The sequence below is a fragment of the Loxodonta africana genome, chromosome 13 (assembly GCF_030014295.1).
Source record: "Loxodonta africana isolate mLoxAfr1 chromosome 13, mLoxAfr1.hap2, whole genome shotgun sequence".
Taxonomy (NCBI): Eukaryota; Metazoa; Chordata; class Mammalia; order Proboscidea; family Elephantidae; genus Loxodonta; species Loxodonta africana.
Genome location: NC_087354.1, coordinates 73,886,370 through 73,908,256, shown reverse-complemented (window position 1 = coordinate 73,908,256; position 21,887 = coordinate 73,886,370). Strand labels below are relative to the sequence as shown.

Below are 21,887 nucleotides of genomic sequence, written 5' to 3'. Positions count from 1 at the left end.
ACTTGCTGCTTAAAAAAAAGTCAATGTGTTTATGTGTGTGTACAAGCTCTCTATCTTTAAAGGCTAAATACCCAATTCCAAAACACAATGGAGCGAGCTCCCTAGTGCATAGCAGGACTGTTGTGATCCAAAGGGTTTTCACTGGTGGATTTTCAGAAGTAGATTGCCAGGCCTTTCTTCCTACTCTGTCTTAGTCTGGAAGTTCAACATCATAGCAACACAGAAGTCTCCACTGACAGATGGGTGGTAGTTGTGCATGAGGTACACTGGCTGGGAATTGAACCCTGGTCTCCTGCATGGAAAGTGAGAATTCTACCATTGTATCTTCTTTCAAGTAGGTGGTAAGTCAAGGGAATTGTGTAGGGCTGAGGAGGGGCTTACTTGGGCATAATTCCTGTTTATTCTCAGGGATTAGTCAGCTTTCTGGATGAGGAGATGCCTGGGGAAATGGTAAACTGTCCCTTGAGACCAGATAGAAGAGGGAAGAGCATAGAGAGATTACAGTTTATGGGGCAGGAAGCCTAATAGCAGCTATGTATTGGCTTCATCTTCCCTAGATGGCACTTCATCTCTACAAAGACATTGGACAGGCTGTGCTATTTCCTCGCATTGGAAAAGAAGAAAAAGTTATAGATTTCTTTGCCTCAAAGCAATCTTCTAGAGAAAGCAATTGTTCCCTCCGCATCAGTATTTTATCAGAATCAAGACATTAATGGTAAAATAAAAGGAAACGAATCTTTTTCTCCCCATTGCCCAGCATGCATGCATTCCCAGTCTTTCTTTTCCCCCTAATGACACTTAACTGGATCTTAAAATGAGGATTTTCTGTGGAGGAGCTTTACATTTTCGGAATGCTTTTTCAAAAACAGGACCTCCTTTCGTTCCAGTGTTCTTCCTATCTGAAAACAAATTGGTCAATTTTCACCATACGTACATCATTTTAGGTGTTATTCCTTTGTGTGTGTGTTTTTAAAGAGAACTCACTCCCTAGCCACATGGCTTAAAATTCCAAGGCAGCTGGCTGACTTCTATTGCCTTAGAAGCCAGAAAACAGAAACTACAGCCCTACAGAAGGATCAAACCCTCAAAGGTGATTTCATTAGAAATATGTTAAGAAATACTGAGATAATCGTCCACATTCAGCTCTATTGGACTGCAAGGAGCATTTCTTTATTAGTCTGCTGTCATTGTGTGCCGTTGAGAGGATTCCAACTCATAGCAACTCTACAGGACAGAGTATAAGTGCCCCATAGGGTTTCCAACACTGTAAATCTTCATGGAAGCAGACTGCCACATCTACCATGGAGTGGCTGGTGGGTTCTAACCGCCGACCTTTCGGTTAGCAGCCGAGTGGGTAATAATTGTGCCACCAGGGCTCCTTTTTATTAGTCCACTGAACTTTATTAAGGCATTGGCTTTGTTTCCACAGGACAAAAGCAGTTAAACAAAGAACAGGTTAGTTAACACAATTTTAAGATTCAAAAATGTATACATATCGATTTTCAGAAGCACTGCCGTGGTGCATTGTTAAAACGAATAGTGGAAGCTATCTCCTTTTAATTTGATTTGAAATCTGAATGTTTTCACTTGAATTATTTACTGCATTTTTTAAAAGGAAAGCTTAGAACTACGGGTATTAGTCTCACAAATTCTACCCGGGTAACTGAAGAAGTTATAACACCTAGAACACCCTGTTTTTCCTATTATCCCCCCACCCCGAATCAGTGAAAGGATATGAAAGGGAGTGATTGCAGTTACACACAACTCAGATTTGGGGGAAAAATGATCTGTGTTAAGAAATCAATACATTTATCTAGATACCTGGGAATTTTGAGTCAAACATAGAAGTGAGGCAGTCAGTTCCAACTCTGAAATTCCGAGTGTCTCTGAAGAATACTAAGCAAAAACCAACATGTTTCTTTGACATGCTTCCAAACCATTGCCATTCGTAAGTAACAACTCAAAACTCTTCTCTAGCTTTCATATCTTCTGAAAAACTTACTCTAAACCGATTTGTACTGTGTGAATTATGTGGATAAAATTAGAGCTGAAAGACTCTCCCTCAGAAAATGTTGTTTTTGCCGGGAACCCAGTCCTGCTACCTCCTGAGTTCCTTGAAAATGAAAGTCTCTGTATCTTCCAGATGGCAGCCACCTTTTCGGTGGAACCAAAATAGCTCTCTCAGCTAGAGAGCTGTCTGTAACAGAGTTCTGATGGATATCGGATTTGGCACGCAGGAGGGAGGTAGGAAATGGTCCCAAGGGGCAGCACCTGACTAGCCAGGCAGGAGGGGCACTTGGCAAACAGTGCACTCATAAACACCAGACCAAGCAGAAGGAAATCAGCAGGCATTTCTGGAAATCATAGATAATCTTGTGGGAAAGGGAAGCCAGGAAAGTCGATGGGAAGCCAGGAAAGTCGATGACAAGCCCTTATTTCCACCTTTGGCTCTTGTGGGATTTTGAAAGAGCCATGATTAAATGTAAGACACACTGAATTGGAAAGATTTGACTTGTCAAATACACTGATATGCATAGGATTTTCTCTCCCTCCAGTGGTGGGGTAGGGGCTTTTGAAATGGTATCCTGTCACTGCATAATATTCTTCATAAACAAAGATGAGTTTCCATTATAGTGCATTTTGCCCATAAATGAGGATTTTCTTTGGGCATGTTGCTCTTTCTTAAGTGGTTCTCACAACAGCTCCAGCTCCCCTGTGTTAGGGAGTGAATGCTCTAAGTATGCGGATTACCAGCGGTAACAAGGGCCTCCCTCTACTTTTGGCTAGAGGATGCCCATGCTCACATTTGATATACAGGATTCTTTCTCTTGTCCAGTCTTATCAAAGGCAGAAACATGCTCTGCTCAGAAGCAACTCTCCTGACCCCCAGTTGGGCCAGAACAACCTGAGGTGTTAAGTACGGAAGACAAGGCAGGCTTACCTAAAGGCGGTAAACACAGAAGTTCAGTGGAGAAAAACTCCTAAAAGTTCTAAAGAATGATCTGAACCTGATATAAAGGGCAATAATTAGGGGTAAATTTTGGAACAAGTCTTCACCTCGACTTTCCACTCTCTATCAATTCTCTCATTTTATTCTTGGCCATGTGAAAGTGCTTCTGCTGTAATGTTTCAGATAGGTGATAGTGGATGAGAAAGCAGAAGAGATAGAAAAAGTAAATAATAATGATTTCAATTAGGGTACTTAAAAATTGCCTCCTTGTATATTAAAAAAAAAACTCATTGCCGTCGAGTCAATTGCAACTCATAATGACCCTATAGGACAGAGTAGATCTGCCCCATAGGGTTTCCAAGGAGCACCTGGTGGATTTAAACTGCCGACCTTTTGGTTAGCAGTCTTAGCTCTTAACCACTACACTACCAGGATTTCCAAAGTACATCTCAACGTGGGGCTCGAACTCACAACCCTGAGATTGAGTCTCATGCACTATCGACTGAGCTAGCCAGGCACTTCCTAGTGTATAAAATTGTGTAATATAACCACATCAGAGTATTATTGGAAATGAATCATTGGTTAATCAATAGGTTATTGATCAATAACTACTAACCTATTGGTGTGAAGTATGCAGAGTGTGCAGCTTTTTCCTCTGCTCCATAGTCAGAGTTAAGCATCAATGATGCTTACTTATCTTCTTGGATGTCTCCAAGGCAACCCAGCAAGCCCGGCTCTTTTATAGTTTCTTTATCTCAGTGAATAACTCCATCAGCCACCCAGGTGTGCAAGACAGAAATCCAGGAGTTAGTTAACCCTCCTAGTATCTCACCACCATATCCAATCCATCACCAAGTCTTTCAACCTTATTCCCTAAATCTACTAAAACTATTCTATTTCTCTTTGCCTCCACTGCCCCTCCCCATTCACCAGCTCTCTTCAGAGCGACTACAGCATTTTTATGCAAATAACGGTACCTTCTGTGTTTGTTTGCCACTGCACCCTCCCCACCTGTGAGGTAAGCACGTATGTTATTGATTTTACAGCAACATATGGAAGAGGACTGGCATGGCAGCGCTTGTGAGGGTGCCCCACAGAGCGGGGGGGGGGGAGGGGGCGGGGAGCAAGGCAGCCTGCAAACAGACGCATTGTGTAAAAATACCCTATCCCCTCCTCTAGTTCCTCCATTCCATCCTTGGTCAAACGCATTCTCCAAAATGAGCTACTTTATTTAACCACTATTAAAATTTTTAGAGGCCTACTTTGTGCTCAGGGACTACTGTGTTAAATAAGACATACAAGGTCCCCATTCTAAAGGAGGTTATAGAGACAGAAGATAAACATCAGAGAGTCCTAAGTACTAAGTGGAGAATTAAATAGCATGATATAATAGAGGATGGTTGAATGGATATTTTAGATTGCATGTTCAAAAACAAGAAGTTCTTGCAAGTTTCAACAAGGGATGTGAGTTTTGAAGCAGGAACCTCTGCTGGAATAACAGTATCTGCTTAGACTTCATCGCACATTAAGGAGAATAGTTTAGATACTAGCCAAGAACAAACAGGAGAGTAAGTAAAAACGCACCTGAAGGTTCTATCTAGGTCAGCCTGTTTCCAAGCGCCTCCGGTTAAACATAGTATTTATTACTCATACGAAATTATCTTATTTTGCTAGCTCTTTTGCATGTCTCCTTTCCCTAGAAAGTAAGCTCCATGAGCTTATGGGTCATGACCGTCTTGCTCTCTGCTGTATCCCCAGGGCCTAAGAACTGTGCCTGGCGTATACAAGGCACGCAAATAAGTACTTGTTGAACTAATGCCCAAAGGTGTGTGAACTGCGTTGACCGAGAAACTAATTGCGAGTTTGGCGATCCAGGAAGTCTTCGCCAAGATGTCAAGGTCATTTACATCGCAAGATTAATTCGGCTATAATATCACGGCCAGGGTTCTCAGCACCAGATCTCCAGCAGCAAGCGCTTACACTCAAAACTGACACACGCTCACAACCCTCTCCAGTCCCCCGCTAGGAGGAGTCACACCTCCCGACTTACAAATCACCCTATCCCCTCCTCTAGTTCTCCTTTCCTTCCCTTCCCGACAGGGTTCCGGCCACCTTCGGGTCGCAATGCTCGCCGGAAGTAGTAGTCTTCCGGTCCGAGCCTTTAGAGTTTTTACACATTCCCGGAACTACGCCTCCCAGGAAGCCTCGCGGCAGAGGGCGGCTGTGTCACCTGACCAAAACGCTGGAGGTACAATGGCGGCGCCCATGCTTCGATGGGGCTGTGCTGGAAGGCGTTGGGCTTTCGCCTGTGTGGACGGTGGTTCTCGCCACGGACTAGGCGCTCGGAATGACTTCACACTCAGCGGGATGAGAGGACAGAGCTCTTTGGCTCTGCAGCCACTAATCACAGCCCAGAAGCCGAGGAAAGGGTATACTATTTCATGCCATTACAGCCCACCTAAGAGTTAGATGAAACGACGAGACGGGGGGAGATGGTGGTGGCCACTACAGTCGAGCCTTTTGTCTGTATGTTTTGGTGTGGGGCGGGAGGGAAGGGGAGGGGTTGGGCTGTAATTTGGAGGCTTGAAACCTAAATGAAAATACGAAACAGGTCTTCTATCAGCCTTGCCCCCCCACACAAAATCACTGTCTTCGTATAGATAGGCGCATTAGGGGAACTCGGGAGTGTAAAATCGCAAGTGGTTCCTTGAATCCGAGGCTGCAGAGATAGAAGAGTAGATCCAGTCACCTTAATGTTAGCAGCGGGGTCGGTGACACTTGAAGAAGCATTATATTTAGCTGACATTAATTAGTGCTATTATCGGCCAGCACTGTTCCTAAGGTAGAAGGGGAGCCTTTAGTATAAACTCTGGATAAAAAACCAAAAGCCAGATCAGTCCAGTCGATTCCGACTCATAGTGATCCTGCAAGACAGACTAGAACTGCCCCATAGGGTTTCCGAGGCTGTAATGTTTAGGGGGAGCCCTGATAGTTTAGTGGCTATGCGCTAGGATTGCAAATCGTAAAGCTCAGCAGTTCGAATCCACCAACCATTCCTTGGGGACAGTTTTACTCTGTCCTACAGAGTCGCTGTGAGTTGGAATCTATTCAACAGCAAAGGGTTTAGTTTTTTATTTTTTTTAATCCAGCTTTTAATGGAGGCCTGGTGGTACAGTGGTTAAAGCACTTGGCTGTTAACAGAAAGGCCGGCTCGCTCCACCTGAGAAAGCTGTGGCAGTCTGCTTCTCTACATATTAAGCCAAAAAAAAAAAAAAAAAAAGCAAACTCATTGCCGTGGAGTGGATTTGGACTCATAGCGACCCTATAGGACAGAATAGAACTGCCCCAGAGGGTTTCCAAGGAGCGGCTGGTGGATTCAAACGGCCAACCTTTTGGTTAGTAGCCCAACTTTTAACCACTGCACCACCAGCCTTGGAAACCAAGCGCTGGATAGTGGTGCCTTAATGTCATTAGTCAACAGTAGCTAGTTATGGAGGTGATTTATATTGAACATGTGTGTCTAGAACTAGAAGAATGCAGCAAATGGAAGAGATTTTCCCTCTTAATGTAGAAAGTTTAGCTTGTTTTGTTAGGTATTCTTTGAACAGCTGTTTATGCTTCATCATATAAGACAAATGTTTTTTTTTTTTAAGTACAGAAACATAAGACATGTTTCTAATATTTTGTTTATCCTGTGAGATAATTAGGGGAAATATCCTGAAGCATTCAGTTTCTGTCTTTTCATAAATTTCAGATTATCTCACTGTGAACTGAAAATAAATTTTTTTTCTCTCATGCAGTGTAAGTGTGAAAATACTTTGAGTAATGCTTCAGTGAATGCAGAATTTCTGATGAACTCTTAAGTTGAATTCCACTCAGTAAGGAATTCATCTTCTCGCGATACTATACTATACTACGCTATACACTACTACATGCAGAGCTTCATGGGTTGAAACGATGAAAACAAAACTCAATACGTGTAAACAAAAATCTAGATAGTACAGAAAGTTGCTTGGGAGAAGAGCGTGCTTGGAACAGACAAAATATGGAGAGAGTATGTGTAAACAGACCTTCTGGAGATTGCCCAGCGTACATGACTTTCAGAGGGAATAAGCACACTTAAAAGCGCCTGGAGAGACCTGTGCATGAAATGAATGGTGCAGACCAGCAGAGTAGGAGTCGCCAGATAAGAGATTATTATAGCATTTAACAGTGCCTTTGCTACGAGTCGGAATCAACTCGACGGCACTGGCTTTTTTTTTTTTTTTTTCTGGGTTGACTTGATAGCAGTCAAACCTGAAGAAATAAGCAAAGGAACCTAAAATTAGATCTTAGGAATTGAAAATCATTTTGGGGACCAAAAAAAATGTCACATGTAATGGTTTAATGTTTTCCTAGGCACAAAATTCCCAGTAGTACCATTTAGTGGTAATCTGTTATATCCGAGTCGTTCTGGTAATTGTATTTGCAAGCCGTTGTTATAAAATGTATTCACAACATGATAGAGAATTTCCTTTTTTAATAATGAGATCTGGAATGATTTATTTACTGTTGTTCCTGTAATAATAGAATCTTGATGTTTATGTTAATTCTAAATAATGTTCACAAGGTCAGTTTTCTTCATTTACCAAGTGATTAATTGATAAGGGACAAGTAATTTAGAAAATGCTGCCTTTTGCCGAAGTCAGCCAAGCACTTGTCACCTGCTACCCATTTCTAAATTATTTTAAGATGCCAAATTGTTCCATTCTGTGTCACCTTTCTGTTTCTACGGTGAACTCTGCTAACACCAAGTTGTAAATTAATTTTATTTTGCCAGTCTTGTTGCAAGGTGTTCATTATGACTTGTTTTTCATTTAATCACCCATAAAATAGGACACATTTTTTAAATGTGAAGATATAAAATTTTAGTAAGTAAAAAACACAATTAGGAAATGAATATTTGGGCTTTAGGCCCATAGAAATTCACGCGTAACTACTTCTTAACCGTGTGTCTTTCTCTTTAGTGAACACGAATGGGCAGCTGTGGTAGGTTTGGAAATTCATGCACAGATTTCTTCCAATTCTAAACTCTTCTCTGGATCGCAAGTCCACTTTGCAGCGCCTCCAAATTCTTTGGTTTCTTTTTTTGACGCGTCTCTGCCTGGAACTTTGCCGGTAAGCCTTTTATTTAATCCTATTTTCGTTAGTAAAATGTCTTTGTTTTCTTGAACATGAATAATGATTTCCTTGTGTTAATATCCTGACGCAACTCTTAAGAAATACCTGTTTAAGGAATTTTATATGAAATGGGATACACTAAATGATTTCTAAAGACCCATCTCTAAAATTCTATTTCTAAGTCCAAAAGTCATCCGTTCATTCATACATTTTTTCATTTGTTTCACAGACATTTTAGAGTGTCTACTAACCACCAGACACTGTTACGAACTGGAACACAAAAATGAGTGAAGATCCTTATATTCGAGGAATTTACAGGCTAGTGGGGAGGCTGTGTCCTATAAACAAATACAATGTAGTGCGATTATCCTGTGAAGTTAATATGTGTAGGATGATTTTGAAACCCAGGTGAGGGACTCCTAATTCAGTAAAGGGGAGGACTGTTGTGGGAAATTGGATGGGAGGTGTGGATGGCTAAGGAAGGGTTGCTGGAGGAGATAGAGTATGAGCTACCTGAGAAACCACCCAAACCCACTGCCATTGAGTTGATTCCAACCCAAACCCAAACCCACTGCCATCGAGTTGATTCAAACCCAAACCCAAACCCACTGCCGTTGGGTTGATTCTAACCCAAACCCGCTGCCATTGAGTTGATTCTGACACAAACCCAAACCCGCTGCCATTGAGTTGATTCTGACACAAACCCAAACCCGCTGCCATTGAGTTGATTCTGACACAAACCCAAACCCACTGCCATTGAGTTGATTCTAACCCAAACCCACTGCCATTGAGTTGATTCCAACCCAAACCCACTACCATTGCGCTGATTCCAACCCAAACCCAAACCCACTGCCCTTGAGTTGATTCTAACCCAAACCCGCTGCCATTGAGTTGATTCTGACACAAACCCAAACCCACTGCCATTGAGTCGATTCCAACCTAAACCCAAACCCACTGCCATTGAGTTGATTCCAACCCAAACTCAAACCCACTGCCATTAAGTTGATTCCAACTCACAGCGACCCTATAGGACAGAGTAGAACTGCTCCATCAGATTTCCAAGGCTATAAATCGTTATGAAGCAGGTTGCCACATCTTTCTTCTGTGGAGCAGCTGGTGGGTTTGACCTGCCGACCTTTTGGTGAGCTGCCAAGTGCTTTAACCACTGCACCACTAGGACTCTTTCTGAGAAACCAAGTAGGAGTTAGACAGATAAGCAAAAGAGGAGGGGTCTAGTCAAAGGAAGCATTGGGTTAAAATTAGATATGCAGTTGATTCTTGTTACTTGGGGTAGTTATGCTCTATAAAGCAACAAACGCTGAATTGGCAAATACTGAACCATTGCTTCTAGAGGAAATACAAGGTTAGGTTCCAGCGAGGTTCTGATCACGCATCTTCATCAACTGATCAATACATAGCCTTATTTTGTGTGTGTTTCTGATTAAAGACACCTTATTTAATATATATTGTTGATTCATTAACATTGCACTTACACAGCTGGTAGCGTTATAGCTCACACCTGAATGAAGCTTATCTAACATAACCAACAAAAACCACAAAAAATGTGAAAAACAGGGCACTAAGTAGACCGTGAGGTGCGCATTTGAAATAGGAAGGCAGAACGTTGTCTTGTTCTGCCTCAGCTGGGAACATACTTGGCAGGTGACTCAAATTTTTTGCTGCACTGTGCATGTCCACAAGTGAATGAAAGCACTGTGAGAATTGATTTTAGCAAGTAGGTGAATTTGCAGATATGGAATTGTGAATAATGAGGGTAGACTATGATTGGCTGTTTATTAACCCAAATATTTACATCGTTCCTTCCATCCTTTTCTTCAAAATTGAGCCAATATATGAAAATATATGCTAAAAATCTTGCTAATAGGTACATTTGACTCAGTGATTCTCTGGGTTTAAGTGAAAATGAGTAATGATTTTAACTCAGTGCATGTTGTGGTTGACTTTTGTCTCCAGTGTTAGTCGCCTCTTAATTTTCAATAACCATAATCGTTATTGACCTTAACGTTGTGATACCCAGTGCTGTCGATTAATAGCGTGTGTGATACATGCTGCTTCCCTCGAGTAGACTCCATAGATAAAAAACCACAAGTATAGGTCCAGGCGCTGTAGTACCTACTGGGTGTGGGGTTTCCTGGGCCGTTCCTGAAGGAAATATGCATATATGGTGGTCATTGGGAGGGGGGTGGACATCACAGACGAATTCCATATTCCCCACCGTTGTAATATAAGTGAGGGCTGGTTAAACTGAGCACTGGCAGGTCTGGAGGGCAGAATCATTGCCCGGAGTGGAAGTTTATGGGCAGTGGCTCCAATGTGTCTGTGGTACCTGGTGCACTGGTTCTGTGAGGGCAGCATTTCTGTCTTGGAACTTTTCCCTTACTGTGTTCTTTTTCGTGGAAGACTTCCATCCCTGCAAACTGTATGTGAGGTCACTGTCTTAGTTTCTTCAGTGCTACTATAACAGAAATGGAAACCCTGGTGGTATAGTGGTTAAGTGCTACGGCTGCTAACGAAAAGGCTGGCAGTTTGAATCCACCAGCTGCTCCTTGGAAACCATATGAGCCAGTTCTACTTTGTCCTTTAAGGTCCCTATGAGTTGGAATTGACTCAATGGCAGTGGGTTTGGCTTTTTGGTTTTATAACAGAAATACCACAAGTGGTTGTGGCTTAAACAAACAAATTTATTTTCTCACAGTTGAGGAGGCTAGAAGTCCAAAATCAGGGTGCCAGCTCTAGGGGAAGGCTCTCTGTTGGCTCTTGGGGAAAATCCTTGTCTCAGCTTCCCTAGCTGGCCGTGCTGGGAGTTCCTGGGCTTGTGGACTGGTCTGCCTTTACCATCTTCAGATAGTGTAGGTCTTGCCTTTGTCTGCCTTCTTCTGTGCCTAATCTGCTTTTTTATGTCAAAAAGTGATTGCTTAAGACACACCCTACATTGACATGGCCTCATTAACATAGCAGAGAAAACCGTCTTCCCAAATGGGATTACATCCACAGGTATAGGGGTTAGAATTTATAATACATATTTTGGGGGACACAATTCAGTCCATAGCAGTTACCGCTGATTTGTTGTATCTTTCTGGGGCAAGACAGGTGTAGGTGTCTCTTTCTGTTTCCCTTTTTCTGGCCAAAAGTACCTATAGAGAGATTATTTTTAGAGCAGGGACACTTTTTCCTTTATAAATAGGTTCTTTTTTTGAACAGAGACTCAGAATACTAGAAGTAAAATAATAGATATTCCATCAGGTGATATGAAAAGGCAGTTTATTACATCACCTCTCCCTTTTTCATTCTGATTTAAAGAAAACTTTTTTTTGTTTTTCCACTTGGTAATCCATTGTCAAGAGACTCGGCCCAAGCTCCGAGTTCAGTCTAGGTTCCTCCAGCTGGGAATGTGACATCTGGTAGGGTATTTATTGTTGTTCATGTTTAGAAACAGACCCGTTGGCAGACATGTTTTCTGTAAACAGGCTTTTCCAGCCATTCTCCTAAATGGTCAAATATTACAGACAATTCAAAATAACTGAAATGTCAGCATGCTTTGAAAGACTTCACGTTGCACATTGAAGAAGGTATTTGCCCAGTGATACATGTATCAGTGAAACAGTGCAGGTGTTTGGGATATTTGGGCTTTGAGAGCTTGGCTTCCAGTAATCAAATGACAGACAAGGGCTAGAGATCTAGTTTTTACCTGAGCTAGGATTTTTTTTCCTCTTCAGAATCTACAGGGCTTATGTTTTGAGTGACCTAAATGGGTTATTCTCTAGACAGAGCTGACCTGCCTCTTTTGCAGAAATGTTTCTGTCTTGAAAGGACCCATTTTAGTATGTGAGTTAAATTATACCAAAACTACCAGGATAAAACATTGTCGCTTATATAGCATGTCAAAACCTTGTGATTTATCTATATATGGATTTAAAATATACTGGAATATTCAATGGTTGTCTGTCCCTGAGCCCTGTAGAGATGGTGAAACAGTGCTCTGAAATCTGACTCTGCAGCTGGTAACTGCTTGCAACAAAACCAATCATTTGAGAGCATGTTTTTGTCTCTAAGGCTTTAGAGTAGAACACTGCGTTATTTTTTTTTTGATCTCATGTAAGCCAGGAAGTACGTTATGATTCATGATAATGCTTAAAACTCTCTCTGCCCAAGGTTTATGCTGTTCTCTTCTCTCCTGCTTATTCTACCTCTAACTCATAGCTGCTCCTTGTCACATACTGTTTTCTTCCACCCACCTGACAAATGTTGGTTTCCCCCTGTTTGTTCCTTGGCTCTCATCTCTTCTTGTTGTCTGTGTCCTCCTGGGTAATCTTGTTGACCCTCATAGAAAGCTGCTATCTCTCTTATAGGTAACAGGTCTGTATTTCTAACTTTCTACTGGATGTTTCTATCTGAATGATTCAGTAGCATCTCAAATTCAACAGTTTTAGTATTGAAGCTATTATCTTTTCTTTCCAAAGTTTCACTGTTGCCTGGCAAAAGAATAAATAGATAGACTAGTGGGAAAAAAGTAGTTTGCTCAGAAATAGATTTTAGGGGGAGAGATGTGTGTGTGTGTGTTTATCTTGTGATACACATGCACGTGTACACACATCCATATGTATCAAAGAAGGAACAAAAATCAGTCTGAAATGGGTGAATTATTCAGTTGATGGTGTTGAGAAAATTAGAGATATAATTAGCTATTTGGAGATATAATTAGAGCTCCTCTCACATGTAAAATTTAAATTTATAAATATATACAAGTTAAATGTAAAATTAAACCTGAAAAAAAAATACAGGAGCATATTTATTCGTTCTCTAGATGGGAGAGGAAAAAGTCACAAGGAAAAATGATAGAGACTTTTCATCTAACAAGTATTAGAGAATTACTCATGTAACAGTTATCTATTGGCCCACCGGTTCTTCTAAGAACGTATCCCTGGAAAGGAATCAGAAATGTGGGGCAAAGACTTACATACAGAGATATCTGTAGTGGGGCTACTTATAATAATGTAAGTCGGAAGCAACCAGAATTTCCCGGTGACGGTGAGTAGATCATGATTCATCTTTACAGTGGGACGTTATGAAGCCACTCATAATGTTTACAAAGATTTTTCTGGTGACACAGAAAAATGTTAAATATATACCGTGAGATGAATAGAATTTGCGTGTGGGCTACTTAACCTTCTTTGCCTCAGTTTCTTATTTTTGAAATAGGGAAAATACATCTGATTCACTGGGTGTTTGTGAGAATTAAATGGCTTTAAAACACTTGAAATAGTGATCGCGTATACTAAGTACTTGGTGAACTTTGTTTACAGAGTCCTTGTGGTGAAAGGGTTAAGCACTTGGCTAACTGAAAGGTTGGTGGTTTAAACCCACCCAGCCTGAGGGTCTGCTTCTGTAAAGATCACAGCTTAGAAAACCTTATGGGGCAGTTCTGCTGTCACGTGGGGTCACTATGAGTCGGAATCAGCTCGAAGGCAGCTAACAACAACAGACATTGTTTATTAGTAGAAGATGTAGTGACCAGTGACCTTCTTCGTTACAAAGGCTCTGCTGCGTTACTGAGTCAGTCATGCTGTCTGTGACAGCAAAAGTAAACACTACACAAAACAGTTGCTTTACCACGATTTCATTAGTTAAGTGACCTCGCCAACAAAAATCATCTAGTGGTCCCATTACCTCAGACCTCTGTGGAGATATAAGAGAGCAATGAAAAGTGAAAAATAGTATCTTGGATAAAATGATTTCTGATTTAGAATTAATTACTAAGTTCACAGTAGAGAAGGCTAATCATTTTATGGAGGTTGTTTTAGTACAGAAAATGGTAACCTGTTGTTTGGTAGGTACGATGATGAAAAGATAGAAGCGGCAGTGGAGAGAATTTAGGTTATCATACAGAGTCTCTTCTGTGGACCAGATTGTCCTTTATATAATTTCATTTGCCCTGCTGGCCTAGTTAAAGTGCGCACGCATGGCTGCAGAAGTGCCAGGTGGTTAGAAGAGCAGTGGTGCTTTAAAATGCCTCAAGGCTCATCAACAGCGAATATTGAGCATCTTTAAAGTGCACTCACTGTCTCTTGATTTAGCCACAAATAATCTTGTTACCTCAAGAAGTTATGGTTATGTGTGTCTTTCTGTGGACGTTTTATTCTCCCACTGTCTCCCTTGATTGTGTCTTCATTTATTCACTCAGCAGCTATTTATTGGGTACTTACCATGTGCTAGCTCTCGCACCAGCTCTAGTGGCACAGCTTTGAACAAGGCAGATAGACGTGGGCTTTGTCCTAATGGAGCATGGACTAGTAAGCAAACAGCTGCTGTACCGTTTAGTAGACGTGTTAGTAGTGGAAACACAGGGCGCTATAGGAGCACGTAGGAGGGGAATTCAACACAGGTAGAGAATTAGGGAAACTAGCCAAGTGAGAAGTGAGTAGGAGGTACAAAGACTAGAAGAAAAGCAGAACATGGCTTGCTCTGGGAACTGAAAGAAGTTCTATATATCGTAACACAGACTTTGAATATGGAAATGGCAAGAGTTGAGGCTGGAGTGGTAAGAGAGTCCATATCCTATAAGCCATGCTATGGAGTTGGGATGTTATGCCAGAGAGTGACAGGATCTTATCTGCAAAGCTGCAGGGAGACATAGCAGAGTGTAGGATCAGAGAATCAGGGAAGGGTGTGTTTTAAGAAAGAGGGAACACAACAGTGTCAGATGCTACAGAGGGGTCGGGAAAGGGAAGGACTAGCAAATGTCCACTGGCTATATCAACAAGGGGTATCCTTTGCCTGAACAGTTCAGTGGGGTGATGGGGGTAGAAGGTGGGTGGCAGTAAACTGAGAAATGAGGGGTGTTGAGGAAGAAGTGAGAGGGTGTGAGAAATTATTTTAAGAAGAAAAGGGGGGTGCAGTAAGTGAAAGGAGACATGGGATCAGAGAAAATGATTAGTCATGTTTTCCTTAACAAGGAGAGACTTGAGAACATTTCGGCGCTGATGAAAAGGAACCAACAAAGAAGGGCTTGTTAAAGGTGGAGCCACTTTTGATTAATATGACAAATTGAGCACGCACATTTCAATCTGTCTTGCCACCCTCACCCCTGAAGAAACCCCACTGAAATGATATTGAAAGAATTTAAAAGCTATAAACCTAGAAGAGAATGAGAGAGGAGATGAGCGTGGGCGAGAGACGGTGGATGGAAAGTGCGTGGAGGTGGGCCTGGCTTAGGAAAGCAGGGTGAGCGGTAACCCAGGCATCTGCAGAGAGAGACCCAGTGAGAGATGAGCTGGCATGCCTGCACAGCCTCACTGAGGCTCAGGGAGGTGGAAACAAAGGGCTTAATTGGAAGTCTCAAGGCATGGTAGTTAGACCTGAGGGCCTGGCTCTGACCCTGTGCAGCTGCTCCCACCGCACAGGAATCTGGGGCTGTAGTCTCTGGGGAAATTCGACGGGCAACACATTCCCTTTGGGGACATCAGGCAAAGCCCAAGGCCCTGGCAAGACATCAGATGGAGTCTGTGCTCTGACTGAGCTCTGAGGCCTGCACAATCCTTTTCCCTCCCCTGTCTCAGGAACTTGAGTGACCTGGTATGTCTACTGTCCACTCTCCTCTCCCCCCACCCCCAAAAGGAGGAATTTTCAGGAAATTCTTTGGAGAAATTATATGTTCCTGGAATGAAAATATTTAGATACAGGCAATCACTGACTACAGTGGGGTTCTGTTCCCATGACTCCTTCATAAGTTGGTTCTGACATAAGTTGAATACCTCTTTTTTTTTTTTTTTTTTTTAGTTTTCATTATTGCCTTTTATTATCAGTATTTTTAAAACTTCAATCTTTATTTGTCTTCAAGGGTTGGAAACATTACATATAAACTTAAAGATATGTTTTAATACATACATGCATACATAAAAAATTACACAAATCATAAAATTTACTCTGATGATGAACAAGAATTGGACATTGGCATTTTGTCAGTTCTGGTAATAACTCCACGTATGGAAGGTTCTGGATCATCTGGATTAGCCCTGGGAATGGAGGTGGGGCTTATAGTCAGAAAATCAGTGAGAGTTGCCTGTGTGGTCCGTTTCATTTTTGTTTATGTATTTTGTGGTAGCATCTCGTTACGTCTCGAATCTGCCTTTGACTTTACCAAAGTAGTCAGCATTTGGGTCCGTGTTTTCAAGCAACTGAAGCCCCTGATTTAATTTAGAAAAAGCTCCAGCTAATTCTTTCACTGTAAAATTTTTTGACGCCGCTTCTTCCTCTTCTTCCCCTTCCTTGTTATTTCTTTTTCAACATTTCTTTCCTCTTCAAAATCCATTAAGTCCTGATATGTCAATTCCCCTTCTTCATGACCTATGAGCTGTCCCACATCGGTGATGTCAGGTTCTAAATTCAGCGTTCTTGCCATATGGATGATTTTTCCACTGATCTCTTCCATCCTATTATCCTAATCACATGCTTGCAGCATGCTCACATGACTCAGCAATTGTTTCCATAACCCCTGTGTGTATTTTCGCATCACTTCCTCCCAGGAGGATGCAATGTTCCAGATACACTGATGGTTGGAAGTGCAGTACGCTGCAACTTGAATATGTCGTAAGCTGGGGACTACCTGTATTGAAACACTGGGAGTCTCGTGATTATAAAACCTGCCTGGCCACCTGATTGTCCTGAAGGGAAGTCTACCAGTTGACAAGCTTTAGATATTTATATAGAACTTTCCATCAGGAGTTTAGCACCTTGTTTTTAAATATAGATCAGTGCCCCCAAATCACCAGACATTTGGTGAAATCCTCCAGCAGGATGGACAGAGCTTAAAGAGAAGAGTAAAGCACCTGGGAGGCAACAGGCAATACACAGGGATAAGAATGCTTAAAAATTAAAGGCTTTTATAAATATCCTCAGAGGGATAAGGGAAGGTAGCTGTGTTATCGAAACGAGAATAGGATGCAGCTTTTTACAAATGAACAAAAATAAGCTCTTAGAAATTAAAATTAGGGTGGCAAAAAAAATCCAGAAAGGTTAGAAGAAAAAGTCAAGAAAATCTTCCAGAAAGTAAAATAAACATACAATGAGGTAAACAGTAGAAGAGGAAAAAAATAAGAAAATCAGAGATTCGATCAGAAAGTCCACATCCGATTAATAGGAATTACAGAATGAGAGAAGACAGAAAGTAGCCGAGAGGAAACTATCAAACAAAAAACCAAAGCAGTTGCCGATGAGTCAGTTCTGACTCATGGCGACCTCATGTGTTTCAGGGTAGAATTGCACTCTATAGGGTTTATGCTTGTGATCTCTGGGAAGCAGACTGTCAAGGCTTTCTTCTGAGGCACCCCTCAGTGGGTTTGAACCACCAGCCTTTTGGTTAGTCAAGTGCTTAACTGTTTGTGCCACCCAGGGACTCCTATCAAACAACACAGAATAATTTCCTAGAACTGAAGGACACGAGTCTCCAAATCAGAAGGGCCTGCCAACTACCCAGCACAGGAATAAAAATAGACTCGCATCCAGACAAGTCACCATGAAGTTTATGAATACCAAGCATAAAGATACTAAAGCTCACAGAGAAAGGAAAAAAAAGAAAAAGATCACTTTCAAAGAACTGGAAACCAGAAGCACATGGGGCTTCTCAATAGCAGCACTTAGAGCTAGAAGAGAATGGAGCAGTGCTTACAAATTTGGGGGAAAAAAATCATTCTAACCTTAAATTCTATGCCCAGCGCTATCAATCAAGTGAGAAAGTAAAATAATGGCGTTTACAGCCAGGCAGGTTCTCAGAAAATTTGCCTTCCATTATCACAGGAACCTCCTGGAAAATTTGCCCCTCTCAGGTGAGGGATCCAAACAGAATAGTGCTGGGGAAGTCCCAGGAGCAGCTCTGCCCCAGGCCCAGAGGGCCTGATGCAACTGGAGGATGGATGGCTCTAGAAGAGAGGAGCAGTTTCCAGAAAAAACAGGGTGGTGGAAATATCGGATACCTGATATGTGTGTGTTGAAAAGGGATTTTACATATAAACTGGAGTCTTTAAGAAGAATCCACCAACCGTCTTTCAGTTTATTGTGCTGTGGTGGCTTGCATGTTGCTGTGATGCTGGAAGGTATGTTAGATGCCAGCAGAGTCACCCATGGACAGGTTTCAGGGGAACTTCTAGACTGAACAAACTAGGAAGAAATTCCTAGCAGTCTCCTTCTGAAAGTTAGCTGATGGAAATGCTGTGGATCACAGCAGAACATTGTCAGACTTGTTTGCTTTGGACATGTCATCCGGGTATCAATAACTGGAGGAGGATATCGTGTTCGGTGAAGTAGAGGGCCTAGTGAGGAATACCTTGGTGAGATAAATTGGCACAGTAGTCCCAACAATGGGCTCAAACATGCTGGTGACCATGAGGATGACACAGGACCAAGCAACATTTCATTTTGTTACATAAAGGTTGCCATAAGTTGGAGTGATAACATAGCTACTGATCTCTGTCTTGAGAAGAATGGCAATAGGTACATAAAAAAGAAAGGGAGCACATGAAAAAAAAAAAAAAAGACTTAACACGAGGAAAAACACAAGGTTCAAGAAAGGAGGTGTAGTCATAGTATACTTAATGGCTCAGCAGGGAAACATATCTAAGTAATACTAATAGAAGCACCAACTACCGACTTAACAAAAGCGGTGATGTGAGAGAGCCAGATCCTTATCTACCATGATTGGAAGTCAAGGTCTAGGCTGATAAAGCAAGAAAAAGGAATGTAAGTATATGTCTTAGGAACATTTTGACCACATTCTCCTTTTCAGGCCCTAAGCTAGTTGATTGTTTATTTATTTTTGGTAATTTTTTTAAATGTCTTAAATAAGGTAGTGAGGGAAAGATTTAGAACTCCCAAGAGACAGATTAATAGTCACAGGGTTTCTCAGCAAGGTTTCTTTTGTACGTAAGATAATGTTACGTGATAAATGTTGCCTGTACTGGTTTCTCACCCTTCTGCTGATGAACTGCCTTTCTTTTTTGTTCCCAAAGTCCAAACAGTAAAGACACCTCCTCAGTGACTCCCACCCTTACCCGAATCTTAGGAGGAGCAGGCTCATCCACATTCTAGAGTCATCCTCACTCAAGCACGTGCATATGATGGGGCCTCTGCTTCCTCTGTGGGTGAAGGGACCTACCTTACTTTTTTCTACCTGAGATGGTAGACTTTAATGTTACCCACCTTATCATTTGGGGCACTCAGGGGTGAGCATGTTTTTATTCCTGAATAGAAATATAATGGAATAGTCAGCATGCATAAATTCTTATGACATAAAGTAAAATGTAGAAGTATCACAAAATATATTTTTATTCCCTCACCTTATAACTTATATAAATTACCTATTGGGAATGGAACAGGCCAAGCCTTGTGGCTCCCTGTTCTAGTGTCATAGTACAACGTACATAATGCGACATACATAGTGCAGCGTACATAGTGCAATGTACATAATGCAACATACAGAGTGCAGCGTACATAGTGCAACGGCACGGTGTCATAGTACACTGTGTGATTGTGACAGTCTGTCGAGTCTGCTTTTTTCCCAGAGTAAGGAAGGTTTGTCACAAGGCCAATGGCCAAGATGCCTTGGCCAGCAGGTGATAGATTTCCCAAAGGTCCCTTGGCACAGCATATTATTTAAAAATAGGGCGGTAAATACCAGATGAGACAGCTAAAAGATCTGAAGGAGGTTGTCTCCAGGGAACAGGACTGGATGTAGGAAGAGGTGGGATGGAGAACTGCTGTTTGTTACTGTAAATTATTTTAAACTACGTGCATGTAATATTTTGTTTTAAAAAAACTAAAAGTTGGGTTTCAAAGAATAAAAGTATAAGGAAGGAAAAATCATTGATAGGACCAGGATCCTGAGAAAACAGGAGATGCTTCCAGAGCGTGGGGAGAAAGACAGCTCTCCCGCTGTGACCTGAGGGAAGGTGTTTTCTTTGGACCTCTGGTGGTGTAGTGGTTAAGAGTTCAGCTGCTAACTAAAAGGTTGGCAGTTTGAATCCACCAGGTGCTCTGTGGAACCCCCGTGGGGCAGCTCTACTCTGTCCTATAAGGTTGCCATGAACCGGGACCGACTGGATGGCAGCAGGTTTAGGTTTTGTTTTGTTTAGCCTTTACAGGTACGTATCACCAGATCTTTCTCCGGTATGGCTGCTGGGTGGGCTCGAACCTCCAACCTTCTGGTTAATAGCCAGGTGCTTAGCCGTTGTGCCATCAGGCTCTTGGGTACAGGGCTAGGGGCTCTGGTTTCTCAAGATCCTCTCTTCATCCGTAGCCCGAGGGGGGTGGCCTGCTCCACATCTAGTCTTCCACTTAGTGGCGGAAGAGTCTCTGACTGGACCAGGATTTGGAGCTCCCAGCCTCACCCCGGAGCTGTAACTGCTCCTTCCCTTCATGGGCCTACAGCCTTGACTTCTGCCCCCAACATGCTTTAAATTGCAGCATCTGGTGTCTCCTCAGCTGGATTATTAATAATGATAGTAGTAAAATCACCTAACGTTCATTGTATACCTACCGTGTGGCAGGCTAAATCCTGGTGGCGAAGTGGTTAAGAGCTAGGCTGCTAACCAAAAGGTCGCCAGTTTGAATCTGTCGGCGCTCCTTGGAAACTCTGTGGGGCAGTTCTACTCTGTCCTATAGGTTTGCTATAAGTCGGAATCGACTCAATGGCAACGGGTTATGGGTATGTGGCAGGCGCTATCCTATATGTGTCAACTTATTTTAACTTCATACCAACCCTTTGAGGACCTTACTATCATTATCCCACTTAGAAAGTAAGTGGAGAGGCCAGGATTCAAACCCAGTAGTCTGGCTTCAAAGTTCATGCTCTTAGCCCCTTGCTGTCCTGCCCCTTCAGATACCCCTGGTGACCCGTGGCTTTAAAATCCCACTACAGCTGCAGGCCCTGGGAATTTTCCTTCCTTGCTTTTGAGCTTAGCTGTGTGTGTATGTGCGTGTGTATGTGGGTGGGTGAGTGTGTGTATGTAACAGCTTTTCATGCCCCCTCCGCCTCCACCAGCACGCGTGCACATGGTTTCTGCAGCGCCTACCCTCCTGTCTTGACCAGCGGTTACAGCCCTGCACCCCATTCTGATTAGCCACCCTTGCTCTGAATGCTTCCGAGGCCCACAGGCATTCTATCCTTATTTCCCCCTTAATTTTAGAATTAGATGGCATCCCATCATAAATCTTCAAATCAAAAAGGTTACTCAGTCCATTTTTCTGCTTGCAAGCATGATTACAGCTCAACTGAGGAGAGCAATCTTTGTTTATTAGAAGGGTTCCTGCTCACTCATTGTCTTGACCTAGTGAAATCTCTCACTCTGGTGCAGGCTCTTACGTAACGTTATGAAATAATTCTGCCGAATGCAGACAGGGTCCTGGGTTACTTATTTCGTGTCGGTTCTTTCCTGTTTATCAGTGCTGTCCCAGTTTCTCTGCTTGTGATGATTTGTATATGGATGTGAAATGGGAAGGAAAATAGAAATGAAAAGAAAATATATGTGTTTGGTAAAACGTAATGGGATTTAGGAGTTGGCTTTGTTTCACAATTTGCTAAATAATGTTTCTAGTAGTGAGATTTCAGCAAGACATCAGATTTGTTTGAAATTTATGCATATGCACACCTGCGTGCATGCATGCGCGCACACACACATACATTCTCTCTGTGTTACTTGAAATGCCGCTTTCCTGTGTCACTCCCTGGGCGGGGAAAGGGGCAAGAACATTGTTGCTTCTCCAGTTG

The 21,887-nt window shown here is 42.2% G+C and overlaps 1 protein-coding gene across 3 annotated transcripts in view; it reads left to right on the top strand.

Moving 5' to 3' along the window:
* The first annotated feature begins 5,165 nt into the window (after positions 1 to 5,165).
* The window catches only part of GATB (glutamyl-tRNA amidotransferase subunit B), an 88,954-nt gene continuing 72,232 nt past the window's right edge, over positions 5,166 to 21,887 (top strand). For 2 of the 3 annotated variants that reach the window (XM_010597203.3, XM_023557133.2), the window contains exons 1-2: positions 5,166 to 5,379; positions 7,957 to 8,107. In XM_010597203.3, the coding sequence (XP_010595505.3) occupies positions 5,204 to 5,379; positions 7,957 to 8,107 (327 nt within the window). In that variant the 5' untranslated portion in view covers positions 5,166 to 5,203. The remainder of the gene's footprint in view (positions 5,380 to 7,956; positions 8,108 to 21,887) is intronic. The other variant, XM_003417518.4, reaches the window with a different exon arrangement.